We start from the raw sequence: 26,045 nt of genomic DNA, 5'->3' as shown, positions 1-26,045 counted from the left end.
TCCCTCATAACAAAGAATAAAAAAGAATGAAGAGGAAGGAAAGTTCTGCAAAACTAGCCAATACATCAACCAAATCTAATATTATTTATGGTGTTTTATACTCATAGTGCCCCACCTCCTATATCTGGAAAGATGGAAGATCCATTGTTCATCATTTCTTTGGGGTAAAAACTAATCCTAGCCCTACTTTTTTTCTGAAATAGAAAAAAGAGAATATGGGTGCATTTATATTATTGTAGTTATTATGTGTATTGTTTTTCTACTTCAGAGTACATTTTCCAACAGAAGTTTAAAGAAAAATATATTTTTTATATAATATATAATACTCTCGTGACCTATTATATCATAATGTGAATATTCTCTCCAATGAAGTAAATAGAAACATATCTAGGCCTCTCCATCCAGAATGTTGCTTGTCCACAGCTTCTCAAAAGTTCATCATAGGGATTTCATTAGATATCCTCATGATACCAAGAAATCTCCATTTGAGTAAGAGGCAAGAAGAGAAAAAAAAAAAAAAAGATTCAGGAAAGCACAAATGAAAAGCCATTTCTGGACCACTATTTAGTAACACCTAATGAGGTATTACTAAATAACTGTATTTTATGGGACATTACATGATCAATTCTGGAGAAGGAAATAGCAAACCACTCCAATATCTTTGCCAAGAAGACCCCAAATGGGTTCACAAAGAGTTAGATGTAATTGAAATGACTAAACAACAAAAATTTGACCAGTGGTACATACAAATATATAATACTTAGCTAAATTAAAATAGGTTTCTGCTTTACTTACAAATGACACAACTAGACTTTGTAATCAGATATTTATTTGAATATAAGATAGTCCAACAATCCATATATCTTAGAAGAAGGAAATGGTGTAGAATCAAGATATAATTGACTGAAGGACGTAGCATGGTCTAGTAAAATGATACTGAGCTTTTGCCAGGAGCTTGAAGTCCTGGAACCTGAGTTCAAATTCCAGCTTTGCTTCTTATTATTATAAGTATAATCTTGTGTCAATGACTTAATTAATCTTCATTTTCTACATTTATAAAATGAAGTAGTTGGACTATTTGAATTTCCATACATATATGTCTATGTGTATATATATTTATATCATTATATGCCTATATTACATGCCCATTATAGATATAACCTTTTATATACAATAATTATACACACATATATGTATGTGTATAAATTTATATTTTTTAATATATATAATCTTGGAAACTCAACACATAAAAAATTCTTATCCCCAATATCTGCCACTTCCTTAATTCTTTCAAGCTGTCCCTCAGTTATCCTTTACTTATTCCATGTGTCTAGCCTATCTTATTTTCCAGTTCTATGTTACTTTGAAAAATATCTTGGAGCAGCTAGGTGGTGCAGTGGATAGAGCACCAGCCTTGGAGTCAGGAGGACACGAGTTCAAATTTGGCCTCAGACACTTCACACTTCTTAGCTGTGTGACCCTGGGCAAGTCATTTAACCCCAATTGCTTCAGGAAAAAAATAAAATTCAAATTTAAATGCCAAAGAGTATATAGTAGGAACTATTAGCAGCAGAGGTCCCAGAAAAGTGACTTTTCATCATCTCCTCATTTCTTTGGGATTTCAATAAATTTGGCTATTAGGAAGACCAAAATTATAACTAGAAATCTACATTAATTCTTCCATTTTTTACTGGAGAGAGAATTACACTACAATGTGATTTCATTTAGATGTAAAAGAAAATAAAGGCAAGGTAGAAGTCCTTTCAAGTTTGCTTACCCTCATTCAGAATCTGGGCTCTTAGTCACACAGGTCCACAAATTTGACTGTCTACTCATACAATGATATTGGGTCCTGATTAAATTTTTCATGCTAAACAATCTCCCAAAAGTCTGATTTCTAAGCAGAACTCCAGGTCATTTATTCATATTGAGGATATTCCTTTCCAGTGACAAGACATAGTACATCTTTAGGGCTCTCTTTCCCATTACAAATATATTCAAAAAGTCAAACTAAAGATAAGAAAATGGCTTAGTGAGCTAGATTCAGAGAAAAGAAATTGAATGCTCTTTAAACATTTCACATAAAATATGGAAAAGTCAGTAAATTTCTACGCCAGAAGCTTGCTTTGACACTTCAAGAATGGATTCTCAGATGGTAGATAAAGACTGTGATTCCCCAAAGTGTGGTTTTACTTGAATTCTGCATAATACTGAACTAAAATTAGAAATGCCTTTAGAAATCTGTTGCAAAGTAAACTAACAAGTTGCTGGAAAAACTGGGGCAAAACAAAATGCAACAAGTAATGCACAATACACTTAAGACATTAACATGTCCCCTAACTCTTTTGAACTTCATTTTTCTTTTAACTTTAGTATTTATTTGTAGCAACTAAGTGTAATTTAATAGAGATAACTAGAGAAATAATTTTATTTAAAAAGCAAATAAATATCAATATAAAATGAATTATCAAACTGAGAGACATATTCCAGAGTTCTCCATTATTGTAATAGAAAATGCCCTGAACAAATTCCAAATGGAAGAGGAAGTTCCTAAAGATCAGAGGCTCTCCAGAAGTGTCTATTTCTGAATGAGATTTCACTATTTCCATCAAATTCCTGAATACATAAGAGTTCCTTCAATAGGATCTATGACTACTCATAAGAGATTAGACTTACAATCCCTATAAGAAGATCATAATGGATAAAAATACATCTTATCCAAAAGTGATAAGCAGTTAAGTGGGTGGCTAATTGAGTTAATATTACCATCAGCATATAATGTCTTGAACAAACATTGTACATGAACCAAGAGGTTAATTCTAGAATTGAGTAGGAGAATGAGTGCATGTTGGATCATATTATAGAAATTATGCAGGACCTTCAAGGATCCCAACAATCCTTGACAAAAAAATTCATCTTTCAAATACTAATAGCTATGGGTCATAGAATATAAGAATGGTTAAAGAATCAAAACTGAAAGTACCTCAAAGGAGCATCATACTTTGGGCATAATTGGAAAGAATTCCATTACTAATAATGACTAATGCATAAGAACAGACATAAAAAAATAGTTTTCTTTACGAATTACATGATCAGAAAAGGAGTGGGCTAAACATATATGAACCTTGGTCCATAAGCACAGAATGTTACAAGATTTAGAAGATCTCCAGAACATTGAGAAGATATTAGTTTAATTAATTTATGACAATTTATAGACAAGAGAAAAAGAGAATGAGGTATAGATTGGATATGATATTTAGCATGAAAGGGAATTTCCATATCAATATGGAAGTCACAAATTCCTTAAAGAATTGTAATATTTATTGGTTTTAAAGTATGTCAGTGCTTTTAAAAACACCAATTATTTGGATATGGTAGTTAATAAGCTAGAATTAGTCCAAAAGAACTATCTAAGTTGACAACTTTTTAAAAATATTATTTCTGAAGATTAATTACCAGTGTTTTCCATACTGGACCATTAAAAGTTCGAAGAAATAATTAATTTAATAAAAATATTCTCTATGGCCTTCAGGTAAAAAACAAGGTGACCCCATGGGGGGCTTTCAGAAGCTCTCCACTGGAACCATATTTCTCGAAATATTTCTTGTCTAAAGGAACCATAGCCAACTTTCAGAACAATTTATCTGGGGTGAAGTTTAGTCAAATAGTCCAGAGGTTCTTCCAGACTATAATGGCAAAAACATCTAGCCTTAGATAAACCAGAAAAGAAAATATCATTACAAAAAAAAAACTTTAGGGAAAATAATGTTTCCTATAAATCAAATCTAAGAATTGTTCATTTTTATTAGTGGCACTGTTACCATGGAAGGCTGAGAAAAGATGTTCTATATGTTGACATGTGCCCAACTAAATAGATTTCATAAAAGATGCATGATGAGTTGCATTTGGAAATGAATCTGTTACTGAGCAGCTGTTCCTCTCTTATGTGAAAAACTAAACATTTTAAAGGAGAAATTGAACTAGTTAGTTCTTGACTAATGGGGGAACATTACATTGTATTCAACTATATTGTGAAATTATGGATCATGGAAACCTTAAAAAGAAGTTTACATAGAATAATACGTTGGATATTATATCAATTAATGAAAATACTCATAGAAGGGAAAAAAAACTTTTCTTCCAGAATTAATCTCCAGAATCTCCCAGTTTTCAACAATTTAACCTTTTATCTTCCCTTCTTTCCAAAAACATTGATAAAGTTTTATTGGGTGACCAAAAAAAGTACCCAAAAATATCTAAAGTTTTCTATGCCAAATATCTTTTAAAATATTACTCAACTATACTTCATAGTATCTGGGATCTCAATGATTCAAGAATTCCTTCCAAAAATGTAGATCACAACACATCCATATACATCATTCTTGGATACTCTTGTCGATAATCTCTCAAAAGTTCATCCCAGAGATTTCATCCAACATGCTATATACTACAAATTTCTCCACATGAATAATTAATCCACCTTTTTTCTTCCCTTTTGTAAATTTGGATTCATTCATTTCCACCCAAAATTATCCCATTTCTATCCTGAGAAGGTGCCCAAGGTCAGAGAAGTTTCATTGTTGAGGACAGAACCAAATTTCTACTAAAAATTCAAGTAATTGGATTGATTGGTAATGATACCTTCGCTATAATTTAAATGAGATGGTGTATGAATAGGAAAGTGCCAAGCACAGTGCTAAACACTTTGTGAGCACTTTTACTAAGCACTTATTCCTCCTAACAACTATGTGAGATTAGTGTTGCTGTTATCTTCATTTTACAATTCAGGAAACTGAAGCAGAAAGAGATCAATCACATTATTAAGTTATTAAGTAGCTGAAACTAGATTTGAACCCTAGTCCTTCTGTATGGTGAACTGAAGTATAATGATCACAGGTGAGATAGGAAACATTCTTCAAAAATATCAGAATATAACTTGAAATTGAGAACATGGAACAGTATCCTAGAGTAAAAGAAGGAACAACAGTGTAATAATACAGGTTAATAATGGAGTGATCATTATTATTACTTGATCTTCTCAACAATCCTGGGAGGTAGATGATATTATCTCCATTTGCAGTTAAGAAAAATGAAATGTGACTTGCCTAGGTCACACAGCCAAATAAGGGTCAGATTCTGGTTTTGAACTTAGATCTGTCTTCCTTTGTGTCATGTTCAGTTCTTTATCCATCGTGGCAAATATCTGCCCAGACCACAAAAGAAAAAAAATGTTTTTTCTCTGTGTGATATTACTGATACCACTGGTCTCTTGCTTTATCTAAAACCATTAGCAAAACATTATTGTTGTGGTGGGGAAAAAAAGAGATGGAAGAGATGTCTACCATTTGAGGAATAGCAGAACAAAACTTGTGGAAATTTATATGAACGGATGTTAAATGAAATGAGCAGAACCACACCATTATATGCAGTAACAACATTGTACTGATGATCAACTGAGAAAGGCTTAGCTCCTCTGATCAGTATAGTAATCCAAGACAATTCCGAAGGACTCATGATGAAAAATCTATCCCATCTCAAAAACTGGTGAACTGAATGTATATTGAAGTATATTTGTTCACTTCCTTCTGCTTTTTTTTTTTTAACATGGTTAATATGGAAATATCTTTCACATGACTTCACATGAATAATGAGTATCATATTGTTTGCTTTCTCAATGGATGGGGAATATGTGCTAAAGAGGAAACAATTTTAAATTCAAAATTTAAAAAAATGAATATTAAAAATAAACACGATGGGGCTATGAAAAATGCATTTAGATGTAAATATATGTATCAAATACAAATGAATGTGATGTTTCTCTATAGATCTGCAAATTTAAGGGGAGAGACCTGAGAACAGCAGTAGGAATGAAGGGCAAACATCACCAGCACCCCTATTCATCCCCTATTCCCCTAGTCCTATGTCCTAGTATGTCTCAGGGTAACTATTAGAATTGAGCACTAGGTTTGGTTTTGGTTTTTGATTTTTGGTTGGTTTTGCTGTTTTGCCCCACAAATGAGGCACAAACACACAAAAGACCCAGCAGCTTAGAGACAATTAGAACAGGTGGCAAGAGCCACAAAGTTCAGTGTCCCAGAGGAAAAGCAGCATCCAGGCAAACTCCAGTTTAGGGAGATGGGGTTGGGTAAGAGATCTCAGCCAGGATGCAACCTTAGCAAAAGAAGTTATCTTTCCTACCAATGGCTTAGTAATCTATGACTAACAGTAATTATTGGTCCATAGGGTACATTCCCTGTTATTTTCTTTCCAATTCCTTCCTAATTAAAAATGGATTTATGGCTCCTAGTTAGAAAACATAATTTTGATAAGATGATGACAAGGAGGAAATGGGGAGATAATGGAAAAGACAAGTTACTTGAAGAGAAAATATCCTGATTTAAAAAAAAAAAACTACAAGTCAGTAAACTGGACCTTGGTTACTGGAAAAAATCTGGAATGCTGTATGTGTGCTGGAGAAACTGAGGCAAAATAGAGATTAGAGAGTTATAGTATTTTATTTGAAAGGGAGAGATTTACTGGGACCAAATGGATTCATGGTTTGGTCCCAGGGCTGAATGAGACTATCGTCTCTAAGAATCCAGCAAACAATGTGAGTTCTCAATGACATGTATATACATGACTCAGATACAAGGGGTAGACTGAGGCAAAGGCAGAGCCAAAGCACTGAGAGCAGGAAGGGACTATCAGTCTGGTTCTGACAAGATGAAATACATCCTGAAATACATCAGAAATACATCCTGATATTCTAAAATATAAAATCTTTTATTCTTATCAAATATATTCTGATGATTAAGAGGGAGAGGTAGTTTTGCAGGACTGAGCAGAACAATTGAGGCAGAACAATTCAGGGAAATTGAGTCAGGACAATTAGGGAAACTGAGTCAGGAAAATAAAAGAGAACTGTGGCACAATATATAATTATAATAATTAACTTTACAAACACCAAATAAAATGAGTCTTTCCAAATGTTGAATTCCCCCTCTCCTTCCCATTCTTACTTACAAAAGGATGGTAACTGCAAATTTAAATCCACACTACACATCCAACTGGTTTCACTCTCCAAAATCCATATTATTTTCAAAACTATCTGTGACATTACTCATCTGGGTTCCACTGATCTTCCTTCTGTGCTCTTCAGGGCATTTTAAAATATTTCAGAGATCTTTTTTCTTACCTTTTCTTTCCCCATTTTGGTAATTCAATCCCTAGTCCCTTTTTCCCTCCTAATTCTTTCCCCCAGTTAAAAGAAAAAGAAATGTATCAAATGTGCTTAGTTAAACAAAACAAATACCCACATTATCCTTCAATATTTCATTCTGTAGTTGTGTTCATTATCTCACTGTCAGGAACCAGGTGGTCCGACTCATCATGAATCTTCTGAAATCATGGTTTGTTATTTCATTGAGTTGAATTTTCAAGTTTTTTTAAAGTTACTATTTCACTGTTAAACAGAAGGATATTAGTGAACATGTAGGAAGGGAAGTAATGACAGCTGGTCAAATCAGATTAATCTTATGTTCTTTTTTGTCAAGAATATTTAAGTAGTAGGTCAGGATATTTACCTGTCAATAGCAAAAAAAATTGATAAAGCCTTTCAATATTTTTGTGGGGAAAAATGGACAAGTGTGTACTAAATAATTGTAGTTTTCCCTTACACATCTTAAAGGTTAAGGATATATAGCATCCCTGTGACCTGGAAAAAAGTCTCAATTTTTTCTTTTTCTTTTATGGAATATTTACAATACCTTATTGTAAAATTTGGGATGAGTATTTGGTCATAGGCTCTATGTCCTCTGCTGGCCTGCACATGTTTGTGGATTCCACAAACCTCCAAAAAAATTCCCATTTATGTCAACCCTTGATATAGTGAAACCACATTGGAGAAATCACATTGTGACATGGAAAGACTTAACTATATAATTTTATTTTTAATAGCTTTTTATTTACAAGTTATATGCATAGGTAATTTTACAGCATTGACAATTGCCAAACCTTTTGTTCCAATTTTTCCTCTCCTTCCCCCTATCCCCTCCCCCCAATGGCAGGTTGACCAATACATGTTAAATATGTTAAAGTATAAATTAAATACAATGTAAGTATACATATCCTAACGGTATATATGTACAAAAAGAATCGGACTTTGAAATAGTATACTATTAGCTTGTGAAGGAAATCAAAAATGCAGGCAGACAAAAATATAGGGATTGGTAATTCAATGGAATGGTTCATAGTCATCTCCCAGAGTTCTTTCGCTGAGTGTAGCTGGTTCAATTCATTACTGCTCTATTGAAACTGATTTGATTCATCTCATTGCTGGAGATGGCCACGTCCATCAGAATTGATCATTATATAGTATTGTTGTTGAAGTATATAATGATCTCCTGGTCCTGCTCATTTCACTCAGCATCAGTTCATGTAAGTCTCTCCAGGCCTTTCTGAAATCATCCTGTTGGTCATTTCTTACTGAACAATAATATTCCATAATATTCATATACCACAATTTATTCAGCCATTCTCCAATTGATGGGCATCCACTCTAATTGTATAATTTTAAATAGATTTAGAACTGATTGAAAGATTGGACCCAAAAACTGTTCCACTGATGATTCCATATAAATTTGTAGGGCTGTTTCTGATAGAACACTCCAAGGTATCTGTCCATATCTTAAATTAATTAGCAATGTAATCAACAATTCTATTAAAGGCATAAATGATATGTTTATCAGATTTAACAGATGACACAAACTTGACATTTCCACTCAGGAGCCTTTTTGTGAACTAACTTGGGGCCTTGGGACTCACCCTTTGGGAACTTGATTTGGATCTTGTGACTCACTCTTGCAGCACCCTGGGGTGCAAGGAAATGTCCCTGACAGAAGGCTATTTTCTTGTATCCTGGCCCCATGTCTAATTATTTCTTTGACCTTATTACATACCTCACTCCTGAAAGTAGACACAGACCCATATTCTCATTCCCTACCTGCACCATCTGTGAGCCATCTTGGCTGCCCTCCAAAAATCCCCCTTAAAAGCATTCCCACCCTTCAGCTATTTTGCTAGATCTTAGCTAAACCATCCTGAGTCTGGCCTGCTTCTCCATTTGTATTAATAAAAGCTTTGTGACCGTAAGAGAATTTCCTTGAATTCTTTCAAGCCATCTAAGAATTACTTGGAGGGCACCTCAACATAAGACAGAATTAGGATTTCCACAGGCTAGAACACAGAATTGGCATTTAACTTCATCAATAAGATGGAATTTGCTAAGGATCAAAAAATTGGCATCTGAAGTATAAAAGGGAAGTGTGGCTAAATAGCAGTATGTCTGAAAAAGATCTAAGGCTCTTTGCAAACTACAAGCCTACTATAAATCAAGTGTTATGAGAAATAATAAAAACAAAGATAAAGCGATCTGAAGGCACAGAACCTAAGATTGTAATACCGGAGAAAATGAGGCAAGATAGAGATTAGAGAGTTTTTAATGTTTTATTTGATAGGGAGAGATCTACTGGGACCAAATGGATCCATGGTTTGGTCTCAGGGCTGAATGAGACTATCCTCTCCAAGAATTCAGCCAACAATATGAGTTTTCAATGACATCTATACACGTGACTCAGACACAGGGGATAGACCGAGGCAGGGGCAGAATCAGAGTGCTGAGAAAGGGACTTTGATAATCTAATTCTGACAGGGTGGAGGGAGGCACGGGACATTCTGATAAATTGGGATGACGTAACGGGGACAGGCAGGGAACAGTCTGATGATGACATTAGATCTTTCTCCTTATCTGGATCATATGATTTGGGGGGGGGGGGAGGAGAGGAGACGGGAGAATGTGGCAGAATAAGTCAGAGAAACCCAGGCAGGACAATTAGGGAAAGTGAGTCAGGACAATAAAAGGGAACTGTGACACAACAAGATAAGATGCTATCTCATTGTACTCTACTGATGTCAGTAGTGGGTTCGGATCTAAGCGCCACTTCAGGGATAACTGTCTTAATTATTTGGAAGGCTATTACAAAGAAGATCGACTGGATTTGCTCAGTTTGTCCTTGAAGGATAACACTTGAGGAATGCCTCAGTCTAGACTACAAAGGGGAAGATTAAACTTTGATATAAGGACAAAAAGGTCCTCTCAAATAGTTATCCAAAAGTAGAGTGGGCTGCTCAGGTGGAGGTAGATTCCCTCTCATTAGAGGTCTACTGTCAGATATGTTGTAGATTCTTGGCAAGGGGAAAGTTGGACCAGATGACTTCTTGAGGTCACTTTCAAACCTGAAATTCTTTGAATCAGTGTCCATGACCATGTGAAGCCTGTGGTATATATGCACGTATCTATATGTAATATGTATGTGTATATGTTGAATGAGTACACATATTTCTGCTATGTGTACTTATATATTAGATGTACATACACAAAAACATATCCTGTTTGGTTCTGGGATCCTTCAAAAATCACAGAATTTGGGAATTTAGAAGGGATCTCAAAGATCTCTGTAAATACAAACACTTTTGTGTGCTTATTTGATGTATATTATATATACACATGTATATACATGCCCACTGGCCACACACATACATATACATACCCACTTACAAATACTATCACAGAATTCCAGCTAAAAGGGAGCAGTGAAACCAATTAGTGATTCATTCTTGATCTGAAAAAAGGCTATCCTCTGAAACACAGCTGACAAGAGGTCATTTGACTTGATAAAAAACTCAAGGGCAATCCACCTCCTCCCAAAGCAGCTTATTTCTTTTGGGGACAAATCTAATTGTGATGAAGTTTTCCTTACATTTTCTTTTCTGCTACATCTAACCATTGTTCTTGTTTCTTTTTTCAAGAGCCAAATAAAAAAAGTCTAATCCCTCTTTTATATTACAGCCTTTGAAGATAGCTAGTTAAGTTATTTCCTAACTAGTCCAAATAATCCGTTTACTCAAATAATTCTCATAAGATAGGAACTCAAGACTCTTCACTATCCAGTGTCTTCAGAAAAATATCAATACTTAAATGCTTTACTAAAAATCTAGGTAAACTCTACGTTATTTCCCTAATTATTTATGTAGCATTCAAAAGACTACAGAGCACCTTGTATATATTATTTCATTTGAACATCACAACAATACTGTGTGTTAAGTACTTCATTTATCTTCCCCAATTTAAAGTTCCTTTAGAAAACAGAAGTGACTTATATGAGGTCATACACTTAAATATTGAAGGTAGCAGTCCATTATATATTTTCCTGACTCATTCACTATACCACATTGCCTTTCTAAATCTATTTACCCTATTCAAAAAGGAAATAAGGTTACTATAAGATGACTTGGAAACACGCTACCTCATACTTTGGTTCCTATTCATTCTTCAATTATATTCTATTTTCTGAAATAAGGATTTAAAAGCTAACAGTTAAAATCAAGGAAATTGTTGAGTGTAGTCTTGGTAAGATGTGGGAACAAATTAAATTCAGTGCTGAATATATTCCAAAGAAACGTCTTGTTCAAGTATGGGTTGGTCAGATAGTTTTATGGTTCCTTTAAAATTAACATAATCTGTGACTCTTTTCAAAACTTATTTTATTTTTAATTTAGAAAACAAAATAAGCATTTTCATAACAGTTTAATAAAAAAAGATGACTACACATTAAACTGAAAATCGACTATGTACAATATGATATTCCTTTTATATATATAACAAAGTTATCATATATAGTTCTTTTTTTCCTTTTTTTTTCTTCCCTCCCCTCCCTATCATAGAGATGGCCACATTTAGATATAATTGGGTCAACATATGTAAAATTTTTTGTATGTACTTCTATTTATCGATTCTCTCTGGACGCAGATAGCATTTTTCTTCATATTCACTTTACCGCCAAGATATTTACAATAGTCAAAATAACTTATTCATTAAAAGTCCTTCTTAAAAAAACATTGCAGTGACTATATACATAATTGTCTTCACTTTGCTTATTTCACTCTTCATTATTTTGCGCAAGTCTTTCCATGTTATTCTTAAATGAGCTCATTTCTTAATAATACAGAAATATTCCATCACAATCAATACCACTACTAAATCTATTTTCAAAGATAATCTGTGGTTCTAATCATAGTAGAAATGTAAAAATGACAAAAAAGGAAACAATTACAGATAAGAATAGATAAAATTTAAATAAAATAGAAAAATCTTCATATATATGATGAAATAGCATTTTACTTTCTGTCTTAAAAGCCAAAAAAATTGTGCTTTCTTTCTCTACTGGAAATGTAACTACATAACCAAAAATTTTTTATTAAGCATGGGCCAAACTTGGCTCATGGTTGAATGTGACACAAAACCTATGAGTAATGAGATTATTTTTTTTCTCTCAAATTAAATAAAAATATATTTTATCACATTAGAATGGAGATTTTATTACCTTTTTTGACGAGCTTCTGTGACAATGAGAAAAAAAGTGGCATGATTATTAGTGTTAAATAAAAATGAGAATAAATCTATAATTGTTGTTCAGTTGTGTCCTATCTTTGTGCCCCTGTTTGGGGTTTTCTTGGCAAAGATACTAGAATGGTTTGCAATTTCTCTAGGTCATGTTACAAATGAAGAACTCAGACAAAAAAAGAGTTACGTGACTTTTCAAGGGTCACACAATTAAGTTAAATGTATAAGGCCACATTTGAACTCACAAAAAAAAGTCTGTTTAATTTCAGGCTGGACACTCCATCCACTGCATCACCTGGCGGTCCAAACTCCTAGTGCAAAAAGAAGAGCATGACACAATAGAAACACTTGTTGGAATTTCAACTTTATTTTTAAGTTGGTTTCTTTTTATATACAATACATAGGCCATAAATATAGACTTGTATATAAAATCTATACAAATTAGAAGTTCAGTTAGCATCTAAAAGAAATGATACTGCACTTGATTTTTTCATACTTTTGTTTGAATACTTTTTAAATTAAGTTTTTATGGAGACCACAAATCTAGACGCTGATTTTTTTTTTTTTTTTGGAGTGCATTATTCAAGTATATTCTGTTCAAACTATAAAGCATTTTATTGCTTAATATTAAAAATGAGCAAGCCCTATAACTGTGCAAAAAGACAGATATTGTTAGCTCTATCTTTACTTATTTAAAACAGACCTCTAAATTTATAAAATGTTGCACCTGATTGTAATTTTACTATTATGCTATTAAATACCCTGTTACAGGGTTGACATAGTATATAACACAACATATGCTTGTGTGTTTCTGTGACTTTTAAAAGAAATATAATAAATACTAAAAGGCAATATTTAGAAAAAGCTTAGATTTCCCAGTTTATTTTTCATTTATTTAAAGAACATCACTGTATTTTTTAAAAGTTTTTGATTGGCAACTTGAATTTTATGCTTACAATAATTATCTTAACTATTTATAATTAAACTAAGAATCAGTTGTTAAATATAGAGGAACGAATAAGCTAATTTATTTTATGTTCTACAGTAATTACAGAACACAAATACAGCACTTCAGAAGAATTCATATTTTTTCTCACTTCACCTTATAATAGAAAAAGTAGTATGCCCATCTTAAAAATGGAAAAGGTGAGGCACTGAAAAATTAAGGACTTGTCCAAAGTCACATAGTGAATCAGAGGGAGATAAATTAAAAAAAAAAAAATTATGTCTATAACTTCAGTACCTGTATTTAGATCAAGAGGTTTTACTGCCTCTCAAAATTAGGTGAGTGCAATAAAAATGTGGAAATTATACACATAACGTAGGAATGTTCATTTTATCAAATTCAATATTACTCAGAAGCCTAATTCTAATCTATGTATTTTTCAATGCCTCATTGGAGATTTATAAATAATCAGTATTATTATGTTCTGAATTATTGGTCATCTGATCAGCTACTTACAGTATGAACTCAACACTTCTCAATGCAAAAATAAGATTAAAAACAACACAATTTTTAACAAATAGGTTTTGTGAAAATAGTTTTTAACATGATTTTTAAAACAATAAAAACTACAATTTAGAAATTTAGCATATAATATGATGGATTCAAACCCATATTAATATATTTTTAAAATTCTAGTTGACTTCTTGTTTTCTATGAAAACGTTCCAACAGAGCACTCATGATGTTTCCTGGTATTCTTTGGTGTCTGTCTATTAGCTCTTGAACTGCATTCTTTGTCTATTAAGAAAATAAAAAAGTTGTTCTTATAATTCTTTCATATACATCATATATTTAAGAAAACCCAACAATCATTTTCTTTTAAAAGTTTTTACAAAAAATGGTTTTAAAAAATTAATCTGAAACAAAATTTTTAAATGGTTCTATAGTTAGTAAATGGAAAAGAAAAATGTCATTTTGAACCACAAACAGGCTCCAAATTATTTTAATTTTAATATCACTCTCTAAACAATTATCTCTGTAGATACAATACTGAGATGGAAATTTTAGCTTGCTACGATATATAAGAATGACTCAACACACTACTTCTAATTCTAAACAGTTTAATGGAAATTTTAAGAGTGACATGCCTTAAGTTATGGTAGTAGAAAGGTGAATTAAGATATGTGACCATATGACAAGAAAACAGATTATCTTCCAAAATCATTTGTTTCAAATTAAATCCATGAGAGCCATGAAAACATGAATGGCACAACTCAATATATTTAAAATACAATCCAATAGTTCATGATTAAAGTCAGTATCTGATGTTCAACTTCATTTAGCAGACATCAACATTTCCTGGGAGCTAATCAAAGCAATCACTCTTTTGAAATTGGAAACACATTTTTAAAAAATCTAACAACAAGCATTTATTAAACATATATTATATGCAACTGGCTTCCAAAAGAAAGGTTTTAGGTTAATAGAGTAACATGTGTCTTAGGAGAGATCCCTAATGATGTTCAACTTAAGGGGTAAAAAGGATGGATGGAAAACCAGGAATAAGGGAGTACTTTTGAGAGATATTTACTATTAAAAATTTTTAACGATGATTACTACCACTGCAGCAGCAGCAACAACAACAACAACTACAACTACTACTACTACTACTACTACTACTACTACTACTACTACTACTACTACTACTACTACTACTACTACTACTACTATAGCTAGTTAGCTAATTCACTAGTATTTAGATAGAATTTTAAGGTTGGCAAAGTACCTTATTATAAACAGTATCTTACTTTTGTCCTCCTAGCAACTTTAGAAAATAGATGTCATGATTATCTCTATTTGAGAGATGAAGAAACTGAGGCAGAAAGAGGTTAAATATTTTACCTAAGTAAGAGTCTGAAGCCAGATTTAAACTCTTCCTGACTCCAGACCTAGTCCTGTATTCATTAGGCAACTTAAGCTGACTAGATGAAAAAAACAGGAATGTACTGAGATGAAAAAAGAAATGGAATAGTAGCTACATAGCATCTCTCTCCTCCCCTTCAGTGATAAAACTTGAAAAAAAAAATTGCCACGCTTTTTTCACTTTTCTCCTTGCTTATTTTCTCACTCTGATGGGCTTCCTCATGCTCCCTTCTGGCTCTATTGACTGGATCCTATCCTCTCCCCAAGAATTGTTTTTTGCTCTTATGGCTCTAATTCCATTTCCAAATACAGATGACTCCCAAATCTACCTATGTAGTCCTAATATATATTCTGAAGTAATGAATCTTCACATGTTTTCTACCACTTCAAGACAGTGTTTTGTCTAGACTGCTATTGTACATGATGTTCTTTAGCATCTTTTTGGCCTCAGCTCACTTCCTTCTTCAGTGACTTCAGGGAAAAAGATGGATAAAGGTGTACAGGAAATTTGGGGTGTGAAGTTGAAGAGGCCTTGATTTTCCCAGTAAAATAAAAGGTGAGGCCATCTGGTGATAGACTGAAATCTAGAGTGTGGTACTAGAAGTCAGTAAGAAGAGGGGGAAAAGAAAAGAGGCTGATGACGTGGGCTCTAGTCCCAGCTCTCACTTGGTCTAGGAGACCTTAGGCAAGTTATTTAATTTCCTGTTACTTTACTTTCCTTATTTATAAAAATAGGAATGATGATATTTATACTAATTTCCTCCATAGGGCCACTTTGAGGAAAGTGTTTTGCAAACCTTAAAAACCTCCACAACCCAGCATCAAACAAAAATGCAAAATATGAAAGAGTAATAATAATAATAATAATCATCATCTGATAAAAGGCTAGAGGGATGAAGAGTGAGAAACAGGAAGAATGAGAAACAGGAAGCAGAGAGACCAACTAAAAGCTATTCGAAAAGTAATGAAGGCTAAAATGAGGTTGGAAGAAAGTGAGAGATGCTCACTCATAATACAGAGTGCAATACAGGAGCAATACTACTGCAAAACCTTTCATTCCTATTTTTTTCTTTCCCTTCCCACTATTATGACTATCACCATTCTAGTTTTCATGAATTCTTACCCCTTCATGCTGCTGCTGTCAGGTTAATCTTCTAAATATCCTGGGAATAAAGTTTTCCTGTAGCCTAGTGAATCAAACCCAATCTCCCTGGCTTGATTTCAAAGGCTAACAATTATATTCCAAAAAAACCTTTATAGATTCATCTCATATTATATATACACCCTTTCATTTCTCAGCCATAAGCCTCCCCAGATAACTGCTCTCCCTCCTCCCCCACCCCCCCCAAGAGTCATTTCTATAGGAAAGCTTCATTACTCTGGACTGTAATTATTTGAAATCTGAATAGTTAAGCCCAAGCCTTGATCACTGTTTACTTTTTGAATAACTTGAAACAGTATAAGCAAGTAATCAAGTGAAATTTTAATTATTTAAAGCAAACTATTTTCAAGCGCATGTTACTTTAGTAACATACACATTTTCTCAAAAAAAAAACATACAAATACTTATTAGATTAATATGTTGGTGGTTACTTCTACTCATTATGTTTTCATAAAAATAAAAATATATGCTTCAATTTTTTTCCTGTATCAAAAGACTCACAATTTCATTAGTGTGGCAATATTTTAGTGATGTGATCACAAATTTTCTTTATTTTTATAGCTAGTATATATCAATGCTAAGGCCAAAAAAGTTGAATACTTCCTTACTTTAATTATTTGTATGCATAGTCTTTATCCTCAATATAAGCTCTTAGAAATGAGGAGACATTTCATTTTGTCTGTGTAGTGCCAGTGCTTAGGAAAGAGTCTGATAAAACACAATTAAGACAATTTTTTGTTAAGTATCAAAGTCAGAAAAAAGAACTCAGGTGTCTTGACTGCCATTCTACCTTCAAGTCTTTTGAACAGAGTAGGCAGTTAATAATGGACTGCCAAATTGAATTAAATTGAAAATAATTTCAAATTATGTTTTGTTTTAACTATATGCTTTGGCTGTTTCTTACTGGTTCTGATTCACTTAAATTTAATAAATAGGCCGAAAGGAAGAAAAAAAAAAGCATAATAAACTTCATTAACACCCCAAGAGAGAATACATTTATTAGAAGACAGTAAGCCAATTCAAATAAGTGTATGCTACACAGCAATACAGCAATAAAGGTGTATTTAGAAGACAGTGACAAAAGAAAAAAAAAAAACTTAACACATGTGACACTAGAGCATTACTGCCAAGGAATCCAAAATCACTGAGCAGTATAGTACGGTGGAAAAAATACTGGATTTGATGTCAGAGGATTTTAATTTTGACTTCTTGCTCTGCCATTTATCTCAATGAGTCCAAACAAAGCATTATTAATGTTTATGATTTCAGATTCCCTAACTACAAAATTAAAGTATTATAATAAATGAAGTTACCTCAACTTCTAAACTTATGATTCCATGTCTCTAAGAATGATAATAATAACTGCTATATAATTAAAATGCTACAATTTTTCAAGCTGTTTTTATAACATAATTACATTTGAGCCCAACACCCATCTGGAGTAATCCTAGTGATGTTACTTGGAGGAAACTGAAACTCAAAGAAGTAGTTTTTTCATGGTCACTTAACATGTCAGAAGTAGGATTACAATACAGCTCTATCTGATTCTGTTTATTTTAATGAACACACAGGATGCTCTAAAGCAGGGGTCCTCAAACTTTTTAAACAGGGGGCTAATTCACTGTCACTCAGACTGTTGGAGGGCCAGACTATAGTAAAAACAAAAACTCTGTTTTGTGGGCCTTTAAATAAAGAAACTCCATAGCCCTGGGTGAGGGGGATAATCATCCTCAGCTGCCGCATCTGGCCCATGGGTTGTAGTTTGAGGACCCCTGATCTAAAGGGTGGTCTTCTTAAAGAATGAGAAAGTAAATAGTTTCCAGGGGAAAGGATATAATTCTGGATAAAAAGGCTTCTCGTGGGATAAATTCACTGACAAATCCACTATCAAACCCCTGGAAATAATCTTCTTCATTTGAGGTTTCTTTCCCATCATTTTTAAAATCTGTTTTTTGATTGTCACTCTACCAAAACTGCTCTTTCAGAAATTAACAAAGATTTTTTTAGCATGCTGATCCCAGTTGCTTTTCAGTCATCATTCTTGACCTCACTGCAGCTTTTGACATTTGGCCAAAGAAAGGTATTTTGGTGGTGGTGGTAGTGGGTAAGAGTAGACTTAAGGTTCCTTGTAGACCTAAATCTATAATTCTTATTAATTAGAATACCATTTATAAACTATACATTCCAGTCAGATTGAACTGCTAGGTATTCCCCAAACACAATATATTATCTTATTTTCATGTATTCATACAAGTCATCCCCCATGACTAAAATGCTCTTCCTTCCTGATCTTCACTTTTAGACTTCTTTAATCTCTTTTAGGCTTAGCTTAGGTAGTATGTCCTTTATAAAAATTTCCCTGATCCCCCCAAATTGTTAAGAATTCATCTTTCCTAACTAATTATCTATATGCACAATTCTTCCCCTCAGTATAAGCTACCAGAAAACTAAGGAATTCTCAAATTGGGTATGTGTCCTAATATTATTCAGGGAAGCCAGTTCCTTCAAATGTTCTTAGCTAAAAATAACTAATGTGAGTTAACCCATGCATTTTTTTTCAAAGCAGTTTAGTGATATGTTTCTTTTTATATTGTACCTAAGTCATTTTTCTAGAATGGGAAGGAACAAACTATAACATTTTTCTCTTATATAAGTAATATAAAATAAAAGACAAAATATGTATTGAGATTTTAAAATAAAAAAGTAAATTACCTTTTCAGCTAGTTCTTCTGCTGTCACCATTGGATCATATGGGATAGGATCACCTAAATATGTACGTAATTTGACGGGAAAACCTCCATAAATAGGGGCAAATGGATATCGGAATTTTTCATAAAGCCATCTGAATAAACCTGTTTTAAAATAAACAAATATCCTTTAATAAGCAAATAATGTTTACAAAATAACTTCCTAAGTATTCCAGATAAATGGGAGTATGTAACAACTTTCTTAATTGCTAAATATGAAATCAATAGTAACCCAAAGCTTATGTTTGAAACTTAGAATTCTCTAAGTTAAGGTGAGAAGACAAACTACATGATAGACAGATAGATCTCCATTTGAAAAACATATAGGTACACATATATACATAGATGTGCCTACTTATGTATGCCCACACACACATACATTTTTTTTTCTAAGAAACTAGAGATGAGATTTTTAGGACCCACAACATATATGCTTTAACATGTATATATAATATGCCATTATTCAAATTTGGAAACTCAAGAAACATTAATAGCTATCATAAGTTACTATTTACATTTAAAGCAAGTATTATACAACATAATAATTTGCTAGTGTTTGTGAAACAGTTTTCAAATGTAAAAAATACCTTTTAAAATAATCAACTGAGAAAATTAATATGATGTACGTCTTACTTGTTCCTCCAAGTGATCTAAATCCTTCTCGAATATTTTGTGTAAACATAGGAATGATGGGCTAAAGGAAAATAAGAAATATCAATAAATAACAAAAATGCTAAAATAGTTTAATGGATATCAATGAATTGCTTTTGGATTTAGGAGCATTTATGTTGTAATTACAAAAAAAAAACCAAAAAACTATTACAAGATAAATATCATACAACACATCTCCACAATACAAGTTCAGTTTACTAACAAAACTCTAAATCAGAAATATTACCCTCTAGTGGTAAAAAACAAAATATATTTTAATAATTTGGCTGACATCCTTCGATTGCTTCTTGACATTCAAAATATCAATTCATTAATCTCATCATAATCAGTGGAAATTGGCAAATTAATTTGGCTTACATGAAAGACCAAAAAAAAACCCTAAAACTCCATATGCTCCCTGAGGAAGCAAGAAGAGAATGATTACAGGTCATACTTTGACAAAATTACTCTCCATGTGGTAAATTAAATAAATCTGAGAGCTAATGGAACTTGAAAAAAATCTATCAATTTATGGAAATAAGCAAAGCTTTTCTTTGATAAGGATTTTTAAATCTAAGCCAACATAAATAATGTACACAAATCTAATAGCAATATAACATTTAGAAAAGGAAAAATGACATTAATACATTCATTCTATCAATTTTGGACCTTATTCACTGATTTTTATTTTTTCTGTATATTTATGGTTTAATATGTTAGATAATAAAATTTATGAAATATAAAGTTATAGAAGAATTATCTCATAAATAAGTAGTGTGACTCTTAAGTACAAAATGTTTAGAAAAATTGGATGGGAAATGTTAATTAATATATCAGCAAAGATGATCTTTCTCTAGAGTATCTATCAATTATGATTTCGTAGCAGGTTCCCTGCTATTCCTATATGATGTAGTAAACACAGTTATCTGAACTAATGGTATTACAGATAATCAATACAATCTTTAAAATACATTCTATAATTTTGTTTATAGCAGATTTACCTTTCTAGGCAAATAAGATATGTGAGTATATGTAGACTCTTAAGGACAGTGACAAATTAAAAGTAATCTAATTTTAAAGACTCTGGAGAGGGACAGTGTTGACATTTAGATTAAAAAGAAACTAAGACAAGAAGACCAACTAGATTGCTGTTAAAATTACTTATAAAATGGTTGGGTTAGGCCAGTCAAAAATATATTATTAATCATCAAAAAGCAGACTAAGAATTAAAAATTTGTGGTAAATTATTGACTTTGTGCATTATCCCCATATGATTGAATAGCCGAGTTCTTTTTTTATTCTTTTAAAGCCAAATGAACATCACTCTAAGACACTAAAAACATGTTAACAAAAGCCAAAATTATGTTTTTTAAAAGGTAGAGGCAAAATCATACTTTGCAGTAATGCAATTATTAAGTTCAATAAGATAACAGAATGTTTCAGCCACATACACTTGAACTGAACCTGGTAGGGCCACTTCCAAAGATCAGGATAAAGCTGAAGGACAGGTTATGGATGGACTAAATCATCACTCTACTTGATAAGTAAGTGCACTGGATAGTTTTTGAGTCAACTAGCTTGAAAATAAATATCCTGCCTTTTTAATTAATCTGCAAAAGATTTTTAGGTTTGAATTCTTGTTTGGAGTATTAAAGTCACAAAAAAATAGTTTCTACAACTTGTTTTAACAATAAGAATTTCAGATATACATTTCTTGATTTAAGGTCTTGTAATTTTCAATTAAATTATTCTGATTAGAAGAAGTCTTTTACATTTAAACACAAAGTCTTCTTAAGATTTTTCCCCAAATAACAAAATTTCCCACTAAGAAATGTTCTAGGAAGGGAAGATCTACATCACATCAAAAATTCTGTTATTTTCAATGAAGATATTCTGAATTTAAAACTGATCAATTTCGAAACTTCATTTACTCAAACATAGTCATTATTTTACAATATAAATCTAGTTAATTTTCTAATAATATCTCTAATTGCCTTGATTCATGAGTAAGAAGGCATACTGAAGAAAGGACCTCTATGAAATTTGTAATGTTACATGTGTCAAGGAAAGATTTCACTCAGTTATCTAGAAAAATCCCTTAAATTATAGAGATCGAGAGACTCACTGTGTTAAGCAGTCAGACTGTTAAGCAGAGTACAGAATCCTGAATTCTATTTTCTTCTCTGTTGTTGCACCTACCTACCTTGCTGTGTGAACAGATCCCTTCATTTCTGTGCCTGTGTTTCCTCATCTGTAACCTAAGCATAATTATATTTGTCACCTATTTATCTTTCAAAATTGTGAAAATTAGCAAAATAATGACTAGGGTTTTTTTTTTATTCCTTTATGAAGATGATAATCCAAACTAGTAAAACTATTCTGTAAATCAATTATTCTAGAAACTTTTTCTTCACTCAGAAAGGAATGTTTCTCAAGTTCAATGAAGTTTTTCCCCAAACCAGTCTTGCTGACTCATTTTTTTCAAACATATTCAACAATTTACTCTCCATCATTTCCTTCTTTCAGGTTTTATTCATACTTCTAATTTAAAGAAAATCATTTTCCTTAAAACTTCAATGGTTGAGAAATTAAAAAGAATGCTTTGGCTTAAAAAAAAAATTTAAAATCCATCTTGACTATCATCATTTTTGGCTACTGTAGAAAAAAACAATTTTCTTAAAGTTGAATTACCTTAAAAATTAGCATGTTGAAATGCTGTTGGGTTTTTTTTAGCTTTTCTTATTTCTCTTGCTGAATAACCCTAATATGAAGCACCATTAATTTCTATGTAAATATGCTGCTATTTTTTTCTTTTCATCTCAAAGTTCACAAATTTACATAAAACCTTATCAAAAAATCATTAAAAAAATTAAATTCCTTCAGTATTATGTGAACAGAATTTTTTTTTTTTTTTTAATAAGAAACATGGCAATTGGTCACTATGTATTTCCTAATTGCAAATTAAAGTACATAGAGCAACTATGCTAAATCTTCCTGGCCACTAGGGTGCCATTTAAAACACTAAATCAATGCTACTATCAAGTGTTATATGCCTACAAACACCAAAGAGAACAGAGACTAGTGATTTAAATTTTATTACAAATGTTATAGTTGTTGGTATCATATGTTATATACATGTATGTGTTTATAGGTATGTTACCTCTCTATATATCTATATATGCATATATATGTAATATAGATATTAGATATGTGTTTATGTATAATATACCTAAATATTAATCATGAAAGACATCTACTTTCTTTTTTCCAAGAGAAGTGATGGGTTGCATATGACAATTACTCATTTTTATTCTGTATTCTCTTATAACCAAAAGTTCTCATCAGCAAGAAAGCCAACCAGATTTGGAGTGCAGATATGAAGCTAACTGGTCCATAATAAGACTGTGAATTTAACAGAATATAAACTTTATGTGAAAAAAGATCAATTTTATTTTTTAAAACTTTAACTGTTCCTGCAGGAAATTTTCCTATATAATAGGTTTTTGCCCACATGAGATTCTTAAGCTCTTTGCAGAATTAAACTGAACCTTGATTTCACGAGCACCATGCTCTAACTATACTATTTTAAATATACAAAGAGTTCTTTTTCTACTGGACAAGTTGAAACTAAACCAATGAATGGAAACCCAAAGGAAAAGAATCTGTAATAAAACAAATGATTCTTAAGATAGAAAACATGGATAATGAAAAATATTAATTGGCAATATAAAAGGCTAAAAAAAGAATCCTTCAAAAACACCTAAAATTACAAAATCTATATTTTTTCTCCTTAATAATGTTAGTTGTTCACCATTCACAAATAAAAATTATGTGAGAGTTGACCATTTGATTTCTTGCTTATATAGGTAAATAGGGTCATTGGAGAAAAGAATTCATATTATGCCAATCAGTGTGCCTTATGAAAATATAGCAATATCAGACAAAATAATAAAAATATGTTATTTTAAAAGTATTTACAAATATTTCTTTCTTTCTTTTTTTTTTTTAAAGAGTACTAAATAATCAAACATTTTTAAAAGAACAGCAGTACATTGTGAATTTGTCTTTTGGGAATATTTTTTCAGTTAGTTATACCTACTATCCGTGGGTCAAATGCTAACATAAAATTGTATCTTAAGTGTGTACATTTTAAGCTGTCTACAATAAAAAGTGATGTAGTCAAAGATGCTCTAATTCTTCACAAACAGCCATCAAGGATAGAGAAAGAGCTCTACTTGTTTCTGGTAGCAGGTTGAAAATTGATGTTCCTGGAAACCCTTTGTAGCAAATAGTATGAATCCATCAATTTAAATTCTACACACACACACACACACACACACACACACACACACACACAAATTCTACCTCAAAATAAAATAACATGCTGTTGAAGAGTGAAGAACAAACATTTTACTGTCTAGAGGGAAAAGGTTAGATTTGGCACTGTAAAAAACATTATTATTTGTAGTGGCCAAATTTCCAGACTTTTTTTTCCAGAGATGATATTCTCACTTTTCAAGGAATAATTTCACAACACATCTATAAAAAAATCATATTTTTATAAAAATAACAATTTTATAAATTTTAAGTTATTGTACTAAAAAAAGTAACTATTTAAAATCCACACAATTTCACTTTAGTAATAAATTTTGTAAACACGACTTACCACTTTTGCATCTATAGCAACCTGGGCAAAGCCTTTACGATCTCCCCAAATTATGCTGTAGGTCTCATCACTAAGAAGAGCTTCTCGAACTCCACCTGGTGAAATAGCTAACAAATGGCCACTCTTCAGTACTTCAACACATTTTTCCCTTGGTCCATGAAGAGCACAAAATACATCAAGCAACAGACTAAACCCTGTCAAAATGTAAGAATTAAACTAGATCAGAAGTATTTCTTGTTTCAGCTCTCAAAAAAAAAAAAAAAAAAAGCCCCACAAAGTAAAATTAGATTCACTATAATTCTGTACTAATTTTTTTAAACATCCTTCAATTAATGCTCTTGAGTCTTGTACAAACTTGGTAGAAGCTTTCAAACAAATAAACTAAAAATTTGAAAATGTCTTTTCTCAAACAAATGTAAGGAGGGAAAAAAATGGTTTCCATGCTAGTAGAAAGCAACAGCAAACCTACCATTGCTGACAGGTGTTGATACTGATTTTATTCTACAATTAAGAAAAGCCAATAATAATAATACATTTCAAACCACTAGCTTGATTCTTGATTCCATTAGAATCTAGGCAGTTAGGTCAATATCAACTCACCAGTTTTTCTTTTTTTTTTTTCTGGTGAGGCAATTGAGGTTAAGGGACTTGCCCAGGGTCACACAGCTAGGAAGTATTAAATGTCTAAGGCACAATTTGAACTCAGGTCCTTCTGACTTCAGAGTCAGTGCTCCATCCACAGCCCTATCTAGCTGTCCCAATTCTCCACTTTTAAAGTTCTAATAGTATACTACAGTCACATCTTAGATCTGGTTAAAACTTGAAAGCACAGAGCTATAAATAAACATTAAAAAAACTGAAAATATTTGGCTTCAATTATGAAATATATACTTTAATGCTAGGAAAAATGCAGAAAATTATGCAGAGTAGTAAGATTTCTAATGTCTATGCAGATAAATGATACTCTCTCACCTCCTTCCCCTCTAACTTTCTAACTTTGCACTGGCCAACCCTGTGACTTAAAAGTACTTTCCTCACAAAATCACTCACTACCTTAAAGATATAGTTCAAGCACTACTTCCTTTCTTAACTAACCAGTATTTAGATAACTAAGTAACTTAGGAAAAAAAGAAGACTTGGAATCAGAAAAACTTGTGTTCAAAAGCTGCCTAGATTAGTTGTACATCAACTCACTTAAACTTCCTTAGTCTCAGTTTCCTCATCTGTAAAATGGTAAGAGTTTCTATCACATGGTTACTGAATAGATGGATCAAAGGAGATTTTACACACACACACACACACACACACACACACACACACACACACACAATATACTGCAAACTTTAAATAACTACAAAAATGTTACCTATTATTATTTAACTATCTTATATTTATTTTGTATTTATTCTCCATAAGCTTTTACACACACATGCATGCACATGCACATTTGTGTTTTTCTCCCTAGGGAAAAAACTCTTTGAGGACAAGGAT

At 32.1% G+C, this 26,045-nt stretch overlaps 1 protein-coding gene across 3 annotated transcripts in view; it reads right to left on the bottom strand.

The window, feature by feature from the left end:
* Positions 1–12,808: 12,808 nt before the first annotated feature.
* The window catches only part of TMEM68 (transmembrane protein 68), a 34,484-nt gene continuing 21,247 nt past the window's right edge, over positions 12,809–26,045 (bottom strand). For 2 of the 3 annotated variants that reach the window (XM_051970180.1, XM_051970183.1), the window contains 4 exons: positions 24,555–24,748; positions 19,871–19,931; positions 19,203–19,342; positions 12,809–14,203 (listed from right to left, as the gene is read on the bottom strand). In XM_051970180.1, coding sequence (XP_051826140.1) covers positions 14,099–14,203; positions 19,203–19,342; positions 19,871–19,931; positions 24,555–24,748 — 500 coding nt within the window. In that variant the 3' untranslated portion in view covers positions 12,809–14,098. Of the gene's footprint in view, positions 14,204–19,202; positions 19,343–19,824; positions 19,932–24,554; positions 24,749–26,045 lie in introns of those variants that run through there. The other variant, XM_051970182.1, reaches the window with a different exon arrangement.

Source organism: Antechinus flavipes, chromosome 1 (genome assembly GCF_016432865.1).
Source record: "Antechinus flavipes isolate AdamAnt ecotype Samford, QLD, Australia chromosome 1, AdamAnt_v2, whole genome shotgun sequence".
NCBI lineage: Eukaryota > Metazoa > Chordata > Mammalia > Dasyuromorphia > Dasyuridae > Antechinus > Antechinus flavipes.
The sequence above is the reverse complement of the archived record's forward strand: the minus strand, read 5'-3'. Positions and strand labels throughout refer to the sequence as shown.